Source organism: Mustela nivalis, assembly GCF_964662115.1.
Source record: "Mustela nivalis genome assembly, chromosome: 1".
Lineage (NCBI taxonomy): Eukaryota > Metazoa > Chordata > Mammalia > Carnivora > Mustelidae > Mustela > Mustela nivalis.
The window spans coordinates 113,370,723-113,382,743 of NC_139020.1; the positions used below are offsets into that span (position 1 = coordinate 113,370,723).

The 12,021-nt window shown below is 51.9% G+C and overlaps 1 protein-coding gene across 1 annotated transcript; it reads left to right on the plus strand.

The window, feature by feature from the left end:
- The first annotated feature begins 236 nt into the window (after positions 1–236).
- FAM43A (family with sequence similarity 43 member A) lies at positions 237–5,706 on the plus strand. The gene has a single exon (XM_082691936.1). The coding sequence runs from the start codon at positions 1,385–1,387 to the stop codon at positions 2,669–2,671; it is 1,287 nt and encodes a 428-aa protein (XP_082548062.1). The 5' UTR covers positions 237–1,384; the 3' UTR covers positions 2,672–5,706.
- The last annotated feature ends 6,315 nt before the right edge of the window (positions 5,707–12,021 follow it).

Here is a 12,021-nt window from a genome sequence, read left to right on the forward strand (position 1 = left end):
CTGTCACACAAGGAAAGAACCACTCTTTCCCCAACCTCTTTACATAGTAAATTAGTCTAAATCCCATCTTCCACCACTTCCCCCAGAAGTTTCGATGTAGACACACATTTATTTAGTGAGTTGCAATTCAGCCGGAGGGTGGAGTGTCAGAATTCAAGTCGCCTTTCCCGAGGGGGTAACCCCGGGTCTTGGCGATACCCTAGATAAATGAGATGCTGGTAAATTTGAGATGTAATTGCGGAATTGGACCGGTTTCCCCTCTCCTTCGACGAATGACTGCAACTAGGTCCCTTTAAGAGACCAGGAACTCGCCGGGCGTCCGGGCCCGAAACGCATCCTCTTCTGTGCTCCTCCCCTGTCCCCGCGCAGCGAATGGTTCGCGCCGGCCTATATTTACCCGAGATCTTGCTCCGGGACCGCAAGGATGTGAGGCTGGCGAGCCGGCTACCGCTTGCAGCACCGGAGGGGCGCGCCGCAAGGGCGGGCAGCAGACCTTGGGGACCTCGGGAGCGGAGTCGGACCCCCCCACCCCCCGGAGGGAAGAAATGAGGTAGCGACGGTCTCCGGAGCCGACCATGCGCGCGCCCCGCCCTCGGCGCCCCACGCTGCCCTGGCGGAGCCAGCCGGGACAGTGAGCCCGCTGAGTCCGAGTCCCTGCGTCCGGCCGGAGCGAAGATGCAGTGAGCCACCGCCGGAGTGCTGCGCCGGGCCCGCCGCGGCCAGCCGGGGCAGCATCTGACCGCACTCGGGGCAAGCCGCACATTCTGGGATCAACCCCGCCGAGGGGCTCTCGGTTTCCAGCACCCCCTGGGGGAGGGAGCCCGGACCCCTGGGCACACTCGCTATCGAGTTTCCGCTCTTTCTAGTTCCAGCCTTGGGGAGTGTGTGTGTGTGTGTGTGTGTGAGAGAGAGAGAGAGAGAGAGCGCGAGCGAGCGCGGGGGCCCTTTCCAGGTTCACCGAGGAGTTTCTGCATATTCTTACCCCGTCCCGGCTGCTTTGGCTGGGGCTCCCTCTGCGCGCGCGCATCTCTTTTTAACGTTCCACTCTGATTTAGTCTTTCTCTCAATTTGCTTGCCTAAGACTCTTTGCCCTCATCCTTGCCCTGGCTGGGGTAAATCTGTGCACGCTCCTCCCCGCCCTCCCCCCCGCCCCCAACTCGCAGCTGATTATTTTCTTCTCTTTTAAAATTTTAACTCGTACCCACTTCGGCGGGGTCCCTGAGGACGATACTCCCTAAGCCCCTCTCTACCAGTGGGCCACTCCCAGCTTAGTTTTATTTTTCTGTCTTGCCCGGGCCGAGCCCGGCCAGGGCGGGTGGCTCAACGGGGCTCGTACCCGGCGCTCCGCCGCCGCCGCCCAGCTGCGCGGGGGCGCCCTCCGGAGATGCTGCCGTGGAAGAAACACAAGTTCGAGCTGCTGGCCGAGGCGCCGCCACGGCAGGCGTCCAAGCCTAAGGGCTACGCGGTGAGCCTGCACTACTCGGCGCTCAGTTCGCTGGCGCGGGCGTGCCCCGAAGGCGCGCTCAGCCGGGTGGGCAGCATGTTCCGCTCCAAGCGCAAGAAGCTGCACATCACCAGCGAGGACCCCACTTACACTGTGCTCTACCTGGGCAATGCCACCACCATCCAGGCGCGCGGCGACGGCTGCACTGACCTAGCGGTGGGCAAGATCTGGAGCAAGAGCGAGGCTGGTCGTCAGGGCACCAAGATGAAGCTGACTGTGAGCGCGCAGGGTATCCGCATGGTGCATGCCGAGGAGCGCGCGCTGCGCCGCCCGGGCCACCTTTACCTACTGCACCGCGTTACCTATTGCGTGGCAGACGCGCGGCTGCCCAAGGTCTTCGCCTGGGTATACCGGCACGAGCTCAAGCACAAGGCGGTAATGCTGCGCTGCCACGCGGTGCTGGTGTCCAAGCCCGAGAAGGCTCAGGCTATGGCCCTGCTGCTGTACCAGACGTCGGCCAACGCGCTGGCGGAATTTAAACGGCTCAAGCGGAGGGACGATGCGCGTCACCAGCAGCAGGAGCTGGTGGGCGCGCACACCATCCCGCTAGTGCCTCTGCGCAAGCTGCTCCTGCACGGACCCTGCTGCTATAAGCCACCCGTGGAACGCAGCCGCAGCGCGCCTAAGCTGGGCTCCATCACCGAGGACTTGCTCGGTGAACAGCAGGAGCAGGAGCTGCAGGAGGAAGAGGAAGAGGAGCGCACGGAGAGCTGCCTGGAGGAGGAGGAGGAGGAGGAGGTGGACCGTGCTGAGGAGGGGGACGCGGCAGCGGAAGAGGCCGAGGCGCAGCGAGCGCTGGTGGTGGCCATGCACTTGGAATGCGGGGACTTGCTGGACACACTGGAAAGTGGCCGCGAGGAGGCACTAGGGGGTGGCGGGGTCTCCCTGGGCCCTGGGGCTGGGCCGCCGTCTCTGCTGCTGGGCAGCGCCTCGGACATGAAGGCCGAGCTGTCTCAGCTTATTAATGACCTGGGAGAACTCAGCTTCGGCAACGACGTGCGCAGCCTGCAGGCCGACTTGCGGGTGACGCGCCTGTTGTCCGGCGAGAGTACCGGCAGCGAGAGCTCCATCGAAGGCGGGGGCCCGGACGCCACCTCCCCTGCTACCGCAGCGGACCGGTCGGGTCCTAACGACGGCGCCAACCCAGAGGAGCCCCACTCGGGTTGAGATCTCAGCAGCCCCCTGTGCGCACCTCTCGCGCCCCACCGTGACTCCCCACCTGTCTTTTGGACAACACACATCTCCTCCGTCCCCCGCCCCCCCTCAGGAAAGGGGAAATGGGACACTTGAGGCCCAGAGTTACCCTGGCCCTCTCCTTCAGCACACTTGGCTCTGTTTGAAGCGGGGCTCAGGTTGCGTGTGGAGATGTGCGAGAGGTCGGACTGCACGGAGGGAGAGACAGGGCTGGGGGCGTGAGGGTGGAGGGCAGGCAGACGGTGAGAAAAGGGCCCGCTGGTTAGCAAGGGATGCCTGCCAGCTGGCCAGTTTCCTGTTTGTGGGGCAGCTGGGGCCTGAGGAAGAGGGGTTAATTTCCTCCCCTGACCGGACCCAGTAACAGGGAGCGGCCTAGCGCTGTCATTGACATGTCATTAAAAAACATTTTTTTTTTCTTTCTCTCGCAACGTTTTAGGCTGTAATGCCACCTCCTTGCCCCCAGTCTTTTTGGTGCGAGAGCTTGGGTTGTTTACCTCAGACTCAGACCCTTGAAATTCTGCCAAATTCCTCAAATAATTGTTTGGGGATGGAGGTGGGGGAAAATGGAAGAAAGTTGCATTTTGTTTACAGTTAAAGACGTCTAATATCTTTAAAACAACAAAAAAGGAGTTTTCCTTTAAAAACACACCTTCCTTCTGCTCAAAAGATCTCCCTCCATGATACTGTGTAAAATATTTTGCACTGTTGTGAAGTATTTTTGACATTTTTTTTTGTACATAACTGTGTTCCCAGAGCTAAATGTTTATATCTTTTGCTGTGCAAAAGGGACATGTAAAATGTTGTTCAGCTGTATATACAGAAATGGGTATAAAACATTTTGTTATTTTTTAAGAGTAGCACTGTTCTGGTTGTGTTTGCACGCCAGTGGGGAGAGAATAAAGAGGACAATGTCACAGAACAGGTGAGCGTCTGGAAGTGCTGCTGAAAATTCTGGGGGGCCACAGGGCTGGAAGAGGGCCTGGCCATTGGTGCCATGGCGCGGTAGAACAGGGTTTGGCCTTCACGGTGCTTGGAGGTGATTCCAGAACCCGCTGTTTGCATAGTCCAGGGCCTCCAGCAGGGTGGGCGCTGCGGCTGGGGCCAGCCCTTGCTTTCTCTTTGAGCCTATCCTCCCATATTCTTTATGCAGTAAACTGTGGCGGTGTGGACTTTCTGGTCTCTTGGAGTTAATTCTTGGAGGTACAGGGTGAGTTCTGTTCCTCACTCCCAGACTTGTGAGGTAATTTAGGAAGGAGTGACTTTCAAGGTCTTCTGAGGTTTTACCACCTTCTTCTGTGGGTCACCTTTTCCCTTACAAACAGCTCAAGGGGCTTTAAAGATCAACCGGAGACCTCAAGAAAGCGTCCTTGGGGCTCTGTGAGGAGTGGGGCCATCTCTGTTTTTCCTGGAGGAAAATCAAGAGAAGGGAAGGTTGGTAAGTTCTGATCATGGCGCGAATGAGTCATGGCGCAGGTGGGGCCGGTGGGGAGGCCAGCGGAAGAACCTATTTCCTTCCCTTCTACAACCCAGCGTGACCCAGTGGGGGAATAGTGTGGAGGTCAAGGCAGACAAGAACTGGTAGAGCTTGGGGTGTGTGTGTGTGTGTGTGTGTATGTGTGTGTGTGTGTGTGCAGGCTTTCTGTGAGCTTGTTTCTGTTGTAAACTCCAAACAGATGTCTCTGGTTTGGCTATACCCGATCAGCCGGAAGTTGTAATGAGACACTGCCAAAACTGTGCCTTCCTCAAATTATTTTCTTCCCTTTGCCCCTTTGGGCTCCATTTCCTGTGTTGCAGAAATGATCCCGCTTCTGGCCTCCATGCTGTCCTGAGGCCGTTCTGTTTTGTTTTCGTCGTAATTATGTTTTGGACAGCTAGACCCACAGATCTGGAATTTGTTAGAACCATAGAGGGATGGTGAAAGATTGTCTTCCTAATTAACAGAGTTGGTCTGGGCATAAGATTAACTTGAGAAACGTGGGGCGCTTGGGTGTCTCAGTTGGTTAAGCGACTGCCTTCGGTTCAGGTCAGGATCCTGGAGTCCGGATTGAGTCCAGTATCCGGCTCCCAGCTCCACCAAGAGTTGGCTTCTCCCTCTGACCTTCTCCCCTCTCATGCTCTCTCTCACTTGCTCTCTCAAATAGATAAATAAGATCTTTGAAAATAAAGAAAAGATTACCTTGAGAAACGAAAAGCAATGTGTAAGTGGGTGGGAAATAACTAAAAAAATACTCAGATTCACTTTTTAAGGGCATTAAGACAAGGTCCAGGCTTTTGAATCTTATATTTTGGTTTGGTTCAGAGTCCCTACCCCTCTGCCCAAATACCTCAGATATACATCATTGCATGAGCTTTAAAACCCCCATGTAGAGAGAGGTCGGGAGAGTCTAGTCCTCCCCTCCCCAGATATCACACCATGTGCTTTCCGTACAGCTCTCACCAGCCTGGCAGGCAGCTGTGTGGCCCATCACTATCTTGCATGACTGGATTTCACATTTGAAATTATTTTCACACATTGCCAAGTTCCTGTGCTCTTTGAAACAGATAAGAACATTAAAGAGGGTGAAGATCACGTGGCTGGTACATGGTGGTGGGGCAGGGTCTGTGTGTCTTCACCCCCCCCCCCCTTTTTTTTTAAGATTTATTTGAGAGAGAGAGTGTGTGTGTGTGAGAGAGAGAGAGAGAGAGAGGGAGAGAACGAGAGAGTGGGGGGAGGGGCAGAAGGAGAGAGAATCTCAAGCAGACCCCACTGAGCACGGAGCCTGATGCCGGACTCCATCTCACGCCCCTGAGATTATGACGTGACCCGAAATCAAGAGTTGGGCATGTAACCAACTGAACCACCCAGGTGCCCCTGTGTGTTTTCATTCTTAACCAGTTAATGGTTTAATGCCAATGCCAAGGTTGGCTTTTATCTGTGACTGATGGGGGTAGGGCGATTGGTCAGAAAGTGCAGACAAATGACATTTAAACCAACACCATCAATAAATGGAAGGCAACTGTTTCTTTAAGTCTGATTTTTCCAGTTATTTGATTTATAAATAGGGAAGGGGGTGTCTAGGGGTTGAGGAAGGAGGAAGAAGAAAATAAGCAGCCTGCAAAAGAACCAGTTCCCTCCCTCCCTCCTGGTGCCCTCCCTTCCCTCCTTCCTCTGCTCTACCTTTTGGCTTTTATCCCCACTGCACCCATAGCACTCTGGCTGCTGTAATTCTAGAAGAGATCCGAAGGTGATACACGATTCACCTCTTCTTACATCTCAGTCTTCCAGGGATGATATCACTAGCATCAGAAGAGAAGTCTGAATGAAAAAAACAAAAATGAAAACGAAACACTGCTTTGCTCCTGACACTCGGATGGGAAAGAGTGGTGTCCAAAGCAAAACGAAGCCCTTAGATAAAACCTGCCTTCCAGAGAGCACTGAGGTCTGGCTTACTCATCCTATCTAGCTTTACCTTCCTGCGAGCTGGGGTTCAGGTTCCTCCTCTGCGTAACCTGATGGTACTTTAAATGCTGCGAGACACTTTCCACATTCTCCCCGAGCTTAAGTAATCCTTTGTGTCCAACAACACACCACGGACTGTGTGAAAAATGAAGTGACTTCCGGTGGCAAGAGAGGTCTTGTCGGGTGGCAGCGCGAGTCCCCAGAGGACGGTTTCTTGGACTGGAAAAACATCCTCCCCTATTCATTTGTACCATGTGTGGTGTGCGTTGATGGGGAGCGAGGGAAAGATGGGACAGCATGAAATAAACAGTAGTATTACAAACCTTCTCAGCACTGAGAGTTGCAGAGAACACCCACTCCACGCACTTGCACGCTGGTTCCTAAAGCAAACCTCCCACCCACTGCCCCCAGAGTCAGCAGAACAGATTTTAAACAAATGAGAAAGGTTCGGTTAGACTGAGAAAGCACAATTCCCTCCCAGAGACAGAGCTGCTTTTCAAGGGCCCTGCTCTTGAAAGGAGAGGGAACAGACTGGTAGAACCCACCCCTGGCATCACACTCGAGACAGAAAAAACTGCACGGGAGTCCACCAAGGATCATGAGAAACATGCAAATTCTGTTAGGAGCCAGTTGCCCTCATTTTTAGCAGGATTTAGTAATTTAATAAGCAGAACACTTTCCTCCACGTGGTATGCATCAGTGGTCCTCGCATCTGCTGGGAAGTGATGCACAATGGTGCGAGAAGTGTGTGTGCAACCGGCGCCTGGGAATCATTTGTGACATGCGGGAAACTACTCCAGGCTCGGGGAGGGCTGGGAAGCCACAGGTCAGGGCACTCTGGACCCCCAGTACCAGGTTTTCCAGCATATGGCCACAACTGGATCTGGCTTTTTTGTCAGCTGGCGCCTTTTCTGCTCCTGCTGGCCCATCCCAGGCCACAGGCTGCCTGGGGCCACCCGCCCCCACCATGAGCCGCTGTGAGGTGATCCCATTTTGAGCAGCTCTGAATAACCACCACATTGGTGGCTGGAATGGCTCGCTGGCCCTGGAACGTGGCACCCATTCCCTCCCCTCTCTAGGTCTGTTCAGTGGCACCAGCAAGGGTCATGTTTCTAACCCCCCAGACGGTGGCCCTTCTGACAGCCCCCTCTTCTACATCTCCTCTTCAGCTCTGTCCCATCCCATTTCCTCCTGTAAGGCCTCATTTCCCTCTGGCTTCTCTCATGATCCTGTCTTCATGTCTCCTCCTTCCTCCAAGCCTAGCTCAGACCTGAAACCAAACCTAAAAGAAAAGGCAGCCCAAACTTTAAAGGACAAACAAACACACAGTCATTAGTTGGCCCTGGTCCTGCAATCCCTGGGCTCTGTCCTTCATTTACAGATGAGCAAACTGAGCCCTAGAGGGGAGATGTTGTGTCCAAGGTTACACAGGAGGGACCAAGACCCAAGGGTCCAAACTCTGAAACCCATGCTCTTTTCACATTCCTCCCATTCTCATGGCTTATAACCAAATTTTTCACTTTGGGATGGCAGAAACTGGCAGTAGAATTTTTCTGTGATTCGCTCCCCCCTTCTTCTTTGATACCTCTACATTTCATGCCTGGTAGATGCTTGATGATAAACACTTGTCAAGTCATTCTTAAACATGCCATTCTTGCCACCAAGTGTGAATGAGTATCTGCTGGATGCCTAATGTTGGAGATAGAAAGGGCAGGTGGTGTCCTCCTGGCAAGAATGCTCCTGGTGGGTGGGGTGGCGGCCCCCAGAGGAACCTGGTCTCCTCTTGCTCCTACCCTGAGATCTGGTCTGGTGAGATCTCACCCTAGAAGAGCAGGTCTAGTTTGAGGGTGGGGGAGCTCTTCCCATTGCATCATGATTATTAATTATCCGTATCTTTTCTGGTTGGCTGAATACTCCAAGGACAGGCATGTGTCTCTGATTCACCAAACTTAACACAGAGCCTTGCACCTAGTTGGTACTCAGGCAGCAGCAGTGAAGGAGTAAAGGAACCATTCTATTTCAGCCTAAGAGAATAGGCCTGATAAAGTTCAAGGGCATTACCTAGATGGAGGAGTCAAGGTTTTTTTTGGTTTTTGTAGTTGTTGTTGTTTTTTGTTTTTAGAGAGAGAGTGTGTGTGTGCTTGAGGTGGGAGGGAGGGAGGAGCAGAGCCAGAGGGAGAACGAAAGTCTTAAGCAGGTTCCTGGCCCAGCAAGGAGTCTGATGCGGGGCTCAATCTCACGACCGTGTGATCATGACCTTGAGATCATGATCTGAGCTGAAATCAAGAGTCAGATGCTTAACTGACTGAGCCACACAGGTGCCCCTGAAGGTTTTGAGGACATATGTTTGGGAAGGAGGGAAGATTGGGGTTCAACTGACTCCTCGTCTCTACATGAGGTAGATTCAATTCTCAAGAGTTTCCTTGGAACTTCCCTGAACTTCCTAGGGACGGGTGATTCTGGTCTGGAGAAGGGAAGTTTATTTGGAATTGGCTCTGGGTGGAGTTGGAGTCCCATTCCTGCTCATCCCAGCCCCAAGGTTATGGCCCCAATTCCTTTAATTTGAGTCAAATGAAGGCTCAGATAATGTGGTAGGGCAGAAAGCCTTCAGGAAGAGCCTTGGATGCAGGCCTTGAAGTGACCTGAAATCCCTTCGCATTAACCTAATCAAGTCACTAATCCCCCTCTAGCCTCAGGACCTCATGAATAAAATGGTTGTGTTGGATTATATAATAGCAAGACTTTCAGCATTAATGTTCTGAATTGAAAAAGGAGTAAAGGTTAAGTTCAAGTGTGTTTCTGCCTTCCTCCATCCCTTAGTGGGAAGAATAGAAGAAACCTCTGTCCTGGGGCTCTAGGGACCAGGGCTCATCATTGGGAGCCCCCTGTGGCCTGGATCCCCCCCACTGGAGTTTAATGCAGAGGTTTTCTCGACCAAGCCAGAGCAAGACTTGCTTGTTAAGCAGCCCCTTCACTACCTCAAAGCTTGGAGTCCATAGTGGGTCCTAAAATGGGGACCCACATTGAATCTAAGGACCAGGTTAGGGCCAGGTAAAGGACCATAAAAGGACTTTCCTAAGTTTGATCACTCAGCAAGATGGGGCCGAATTCAGGTCTCCTGACTCTAAGTCCTATACTCTTTTCCCTGTGTCTTTTGGGTTGAGATAGGTTAAGTTTGGAAGCAACCCAGCCACTATCAAGAGAAACTTGGCAGAGTCCAGGCATCTGAGGGCACCAGGCAGCAGAGTGTTTGTTCTCCTAAGGATGGAGACCAGGACCCACTTGCAGCAAGTCTGGGAATAAGAGGAGGTTGATAACCTGGGGCATGCTTGCCTGCCTCCCCTGGTGACAGGCTACTCCCTGCTCCAGGACCCACCCCAATTCAAGATCCTTCTCCTAGGAGAATTTCTTCTTAGCTGCTTGTCAGGGATTCTCCCTCTGCTCTGTTCCAGGACTGGCTAACCTTCAACTCAAAGGGTCACCAGCTGACTCCCTAGCGCTGAGAGCCTGAGAGCCAGACAGAACATTAGCACTCCTCCAGCTCAGTCCCTTCCCTCTACAGATGAGGAGACTGAGGCCCAGGAGAGGGAAAGACAGGTGTCACAGGGATCAGAGCTTGTAGCAGGCTTCTATTTTCCCCTCATCTCTTTCCAAGACACCACATTACCCTCTTTTAGAAACACTCAACAGTAATGTGGGGAGTCCCTCTCCCTTCGTGCCATGGGCCCACGGTGTGTGTCTGATGTGTAGGGCTCCCCTCCTCTCTGCAAGAGGTAAAGTCTGCAATTTTGTCTTCTCAAGCTGTTGTTCCTCAGTCTACAGTGGCTGTCCCATACCTAAAGGGCCTTTTTAGGGACTTAACATTCTAATAGGGGACTCTTGAATATTCAAAGCCTTTGAGATATAAGATGCCAAATAGGAAGGATGTTTTGGGCACCATGATGGAAGGAGGCAGGAAGAAATATTCACATTACAGATGTTCTGACCCCATAAGCCATATTCCTGAAGGTTCCACTCTTGCAGCTGAATGGCTATATAGAAAAAGAGAAAGTGATAGTTCCAAGGTCATGTGAGTTCAAGGAGGATGGGTGGGGAGGGCCACAGGGTCCTGCATCAACACACTCTCAGTTCTGTGTTCCAGTTCAGGGCTTGCAAATGATTCCCAAGTACCATCTACCGAACGGCAAAACCACAAGCACTTCCTTATTTATGGCTGCTGTCTGTCTTCCCCCAAGGCCTCCTCTGTAGAGAAATATATCTTAGCCTTTGCATGTCAAATTGCCCCCAATGTTCCCTGATTCTCAGGGAAAACTGTTCACCACCTGGTTTCCAGCAGAGGAGCTCATCTCTTTAAAAGAGCATCACATGATTTGCTGCTCCCATCTGTGCTTCGACCAAACCACATAATGGTTGTCCGACAGTGATATGTAAACATACCAAGGTGTGGGGGACCCTTCCTCTCATATCAGCAGCAGTTGCTGCCACGGAAGAAAGCTCCCAGAGACCACGGCTGGTCAGACCTGTTTGGAGATGTTCACACGCTGAAGTTAAAAGAGGTATTAGTCTTATGCCTTGACTCAGGTCTTAGCAAATGTCCCATATTAACTGAAAGATGTAGGACTGGGTAGCTATGGTGGATGGCGGGCAGTCTTCCTGTGGGCAAGGCTATAAGGTATGGCTGAAAGAGAACTGGACTTGATTCGGTTCCAGCTCTGGTTTTCCTGTACAGTAGCTCCTTGACCTTGAGCAAGTCTCCTTGGGGGCCAGTTCTTTCTGTGAGATGGAGACAGTCACATTTAAATGTTCTTTCAGATTGTTTTGAGGTTCAAAAATCTAAAATTTGGATGAAAGAGCAGATGTTTTGTCAAGGGTAGTACAGGAAAGGAGTGGTTGCTACTGAAATATCCCAATTGAAATAACACAGTTGGGATGAGTGAGCCTCGGTGGGGCTCCCTCATAGTGCAAATGTGTCGTGGGCAGGAACATTTTCCATGAAACATATTCCCAGGACTGAAGGACGGAAAACAAGGCAAAACGAGAAGTAATCTATTAAGAATAGGAAACAGTAGGTGGGTCTCTAAATGGGGTGCTTTATGTGGAAAGATTGGGGCTAACTTTCCGTCTGAAGCTCTAGATACCCACATGTACCATGTGGCTCTGTGTCCAGCCCAATCTCTTCCATCAGGCGTGGCAGGAGAGCATGGTGCCTGCTTGCGCTCTCTGGAGGGATTTTATTTGTTCTTTGTAATGGGATTCATTTCATCAGCATGAGATTATCAGCCCAGATCAGTAATTCCACTATGGTTAGTACTCTATACTCAGGCGCGCGCCCACACACACACATCCACCTTTCCCCAAAACGTTCCACAAATATTTGCAGTCATAATTTAATTCACCTTTCAGATAGATGTTTATGACTAGGACAGAGTCCTCTTAAAGTAATTCTATACACTGTTTTGTACAAATGTGGAGGTTCAGGCACCTGGGTGGTTGAGCCTGTTAAGTGCCCGCCTTCGGCTCAGGTCATGATCCCAGGATCCTGGGATCGAGCCTCGCACCAGGCTCCCTGCTCAGCATCGGAGTCTACTTCCCCCTCTCCCTCTGCCTCTACTCATGTTTACTCTCGATCACTCTCTCAAATAAATAAATAAAATCCTAAAAAAAAAAAAAAAAAAGAAATGGGGATGTTCAAGGTTTTTATCGGGAATCCTCTATATAGTTAGAGTACACACAGGAAAATTTAGAGTCCTCTTGTCCTGATGGAACTGGTGTGTGTGTGTGTGTGTGTGTGTGTGTGTGTGCGCGTATGTTCCTGTGGGTATGCCTGGGACTGTGCTCAAGGGTGAATATGAGCTGTACTGTAAACTCAAGCTGTTGTGGTTGG

Bases quoted from the DNA above. Each gene is read 5' to 3' on its own strand.
- FAM43A (XM_082691936.1), top strand. From the start codon at position 1,385: ATGCTGCCGTGGAAGAAACACAAGTTCGAGCTGCTGGCCGAGGCGCCG.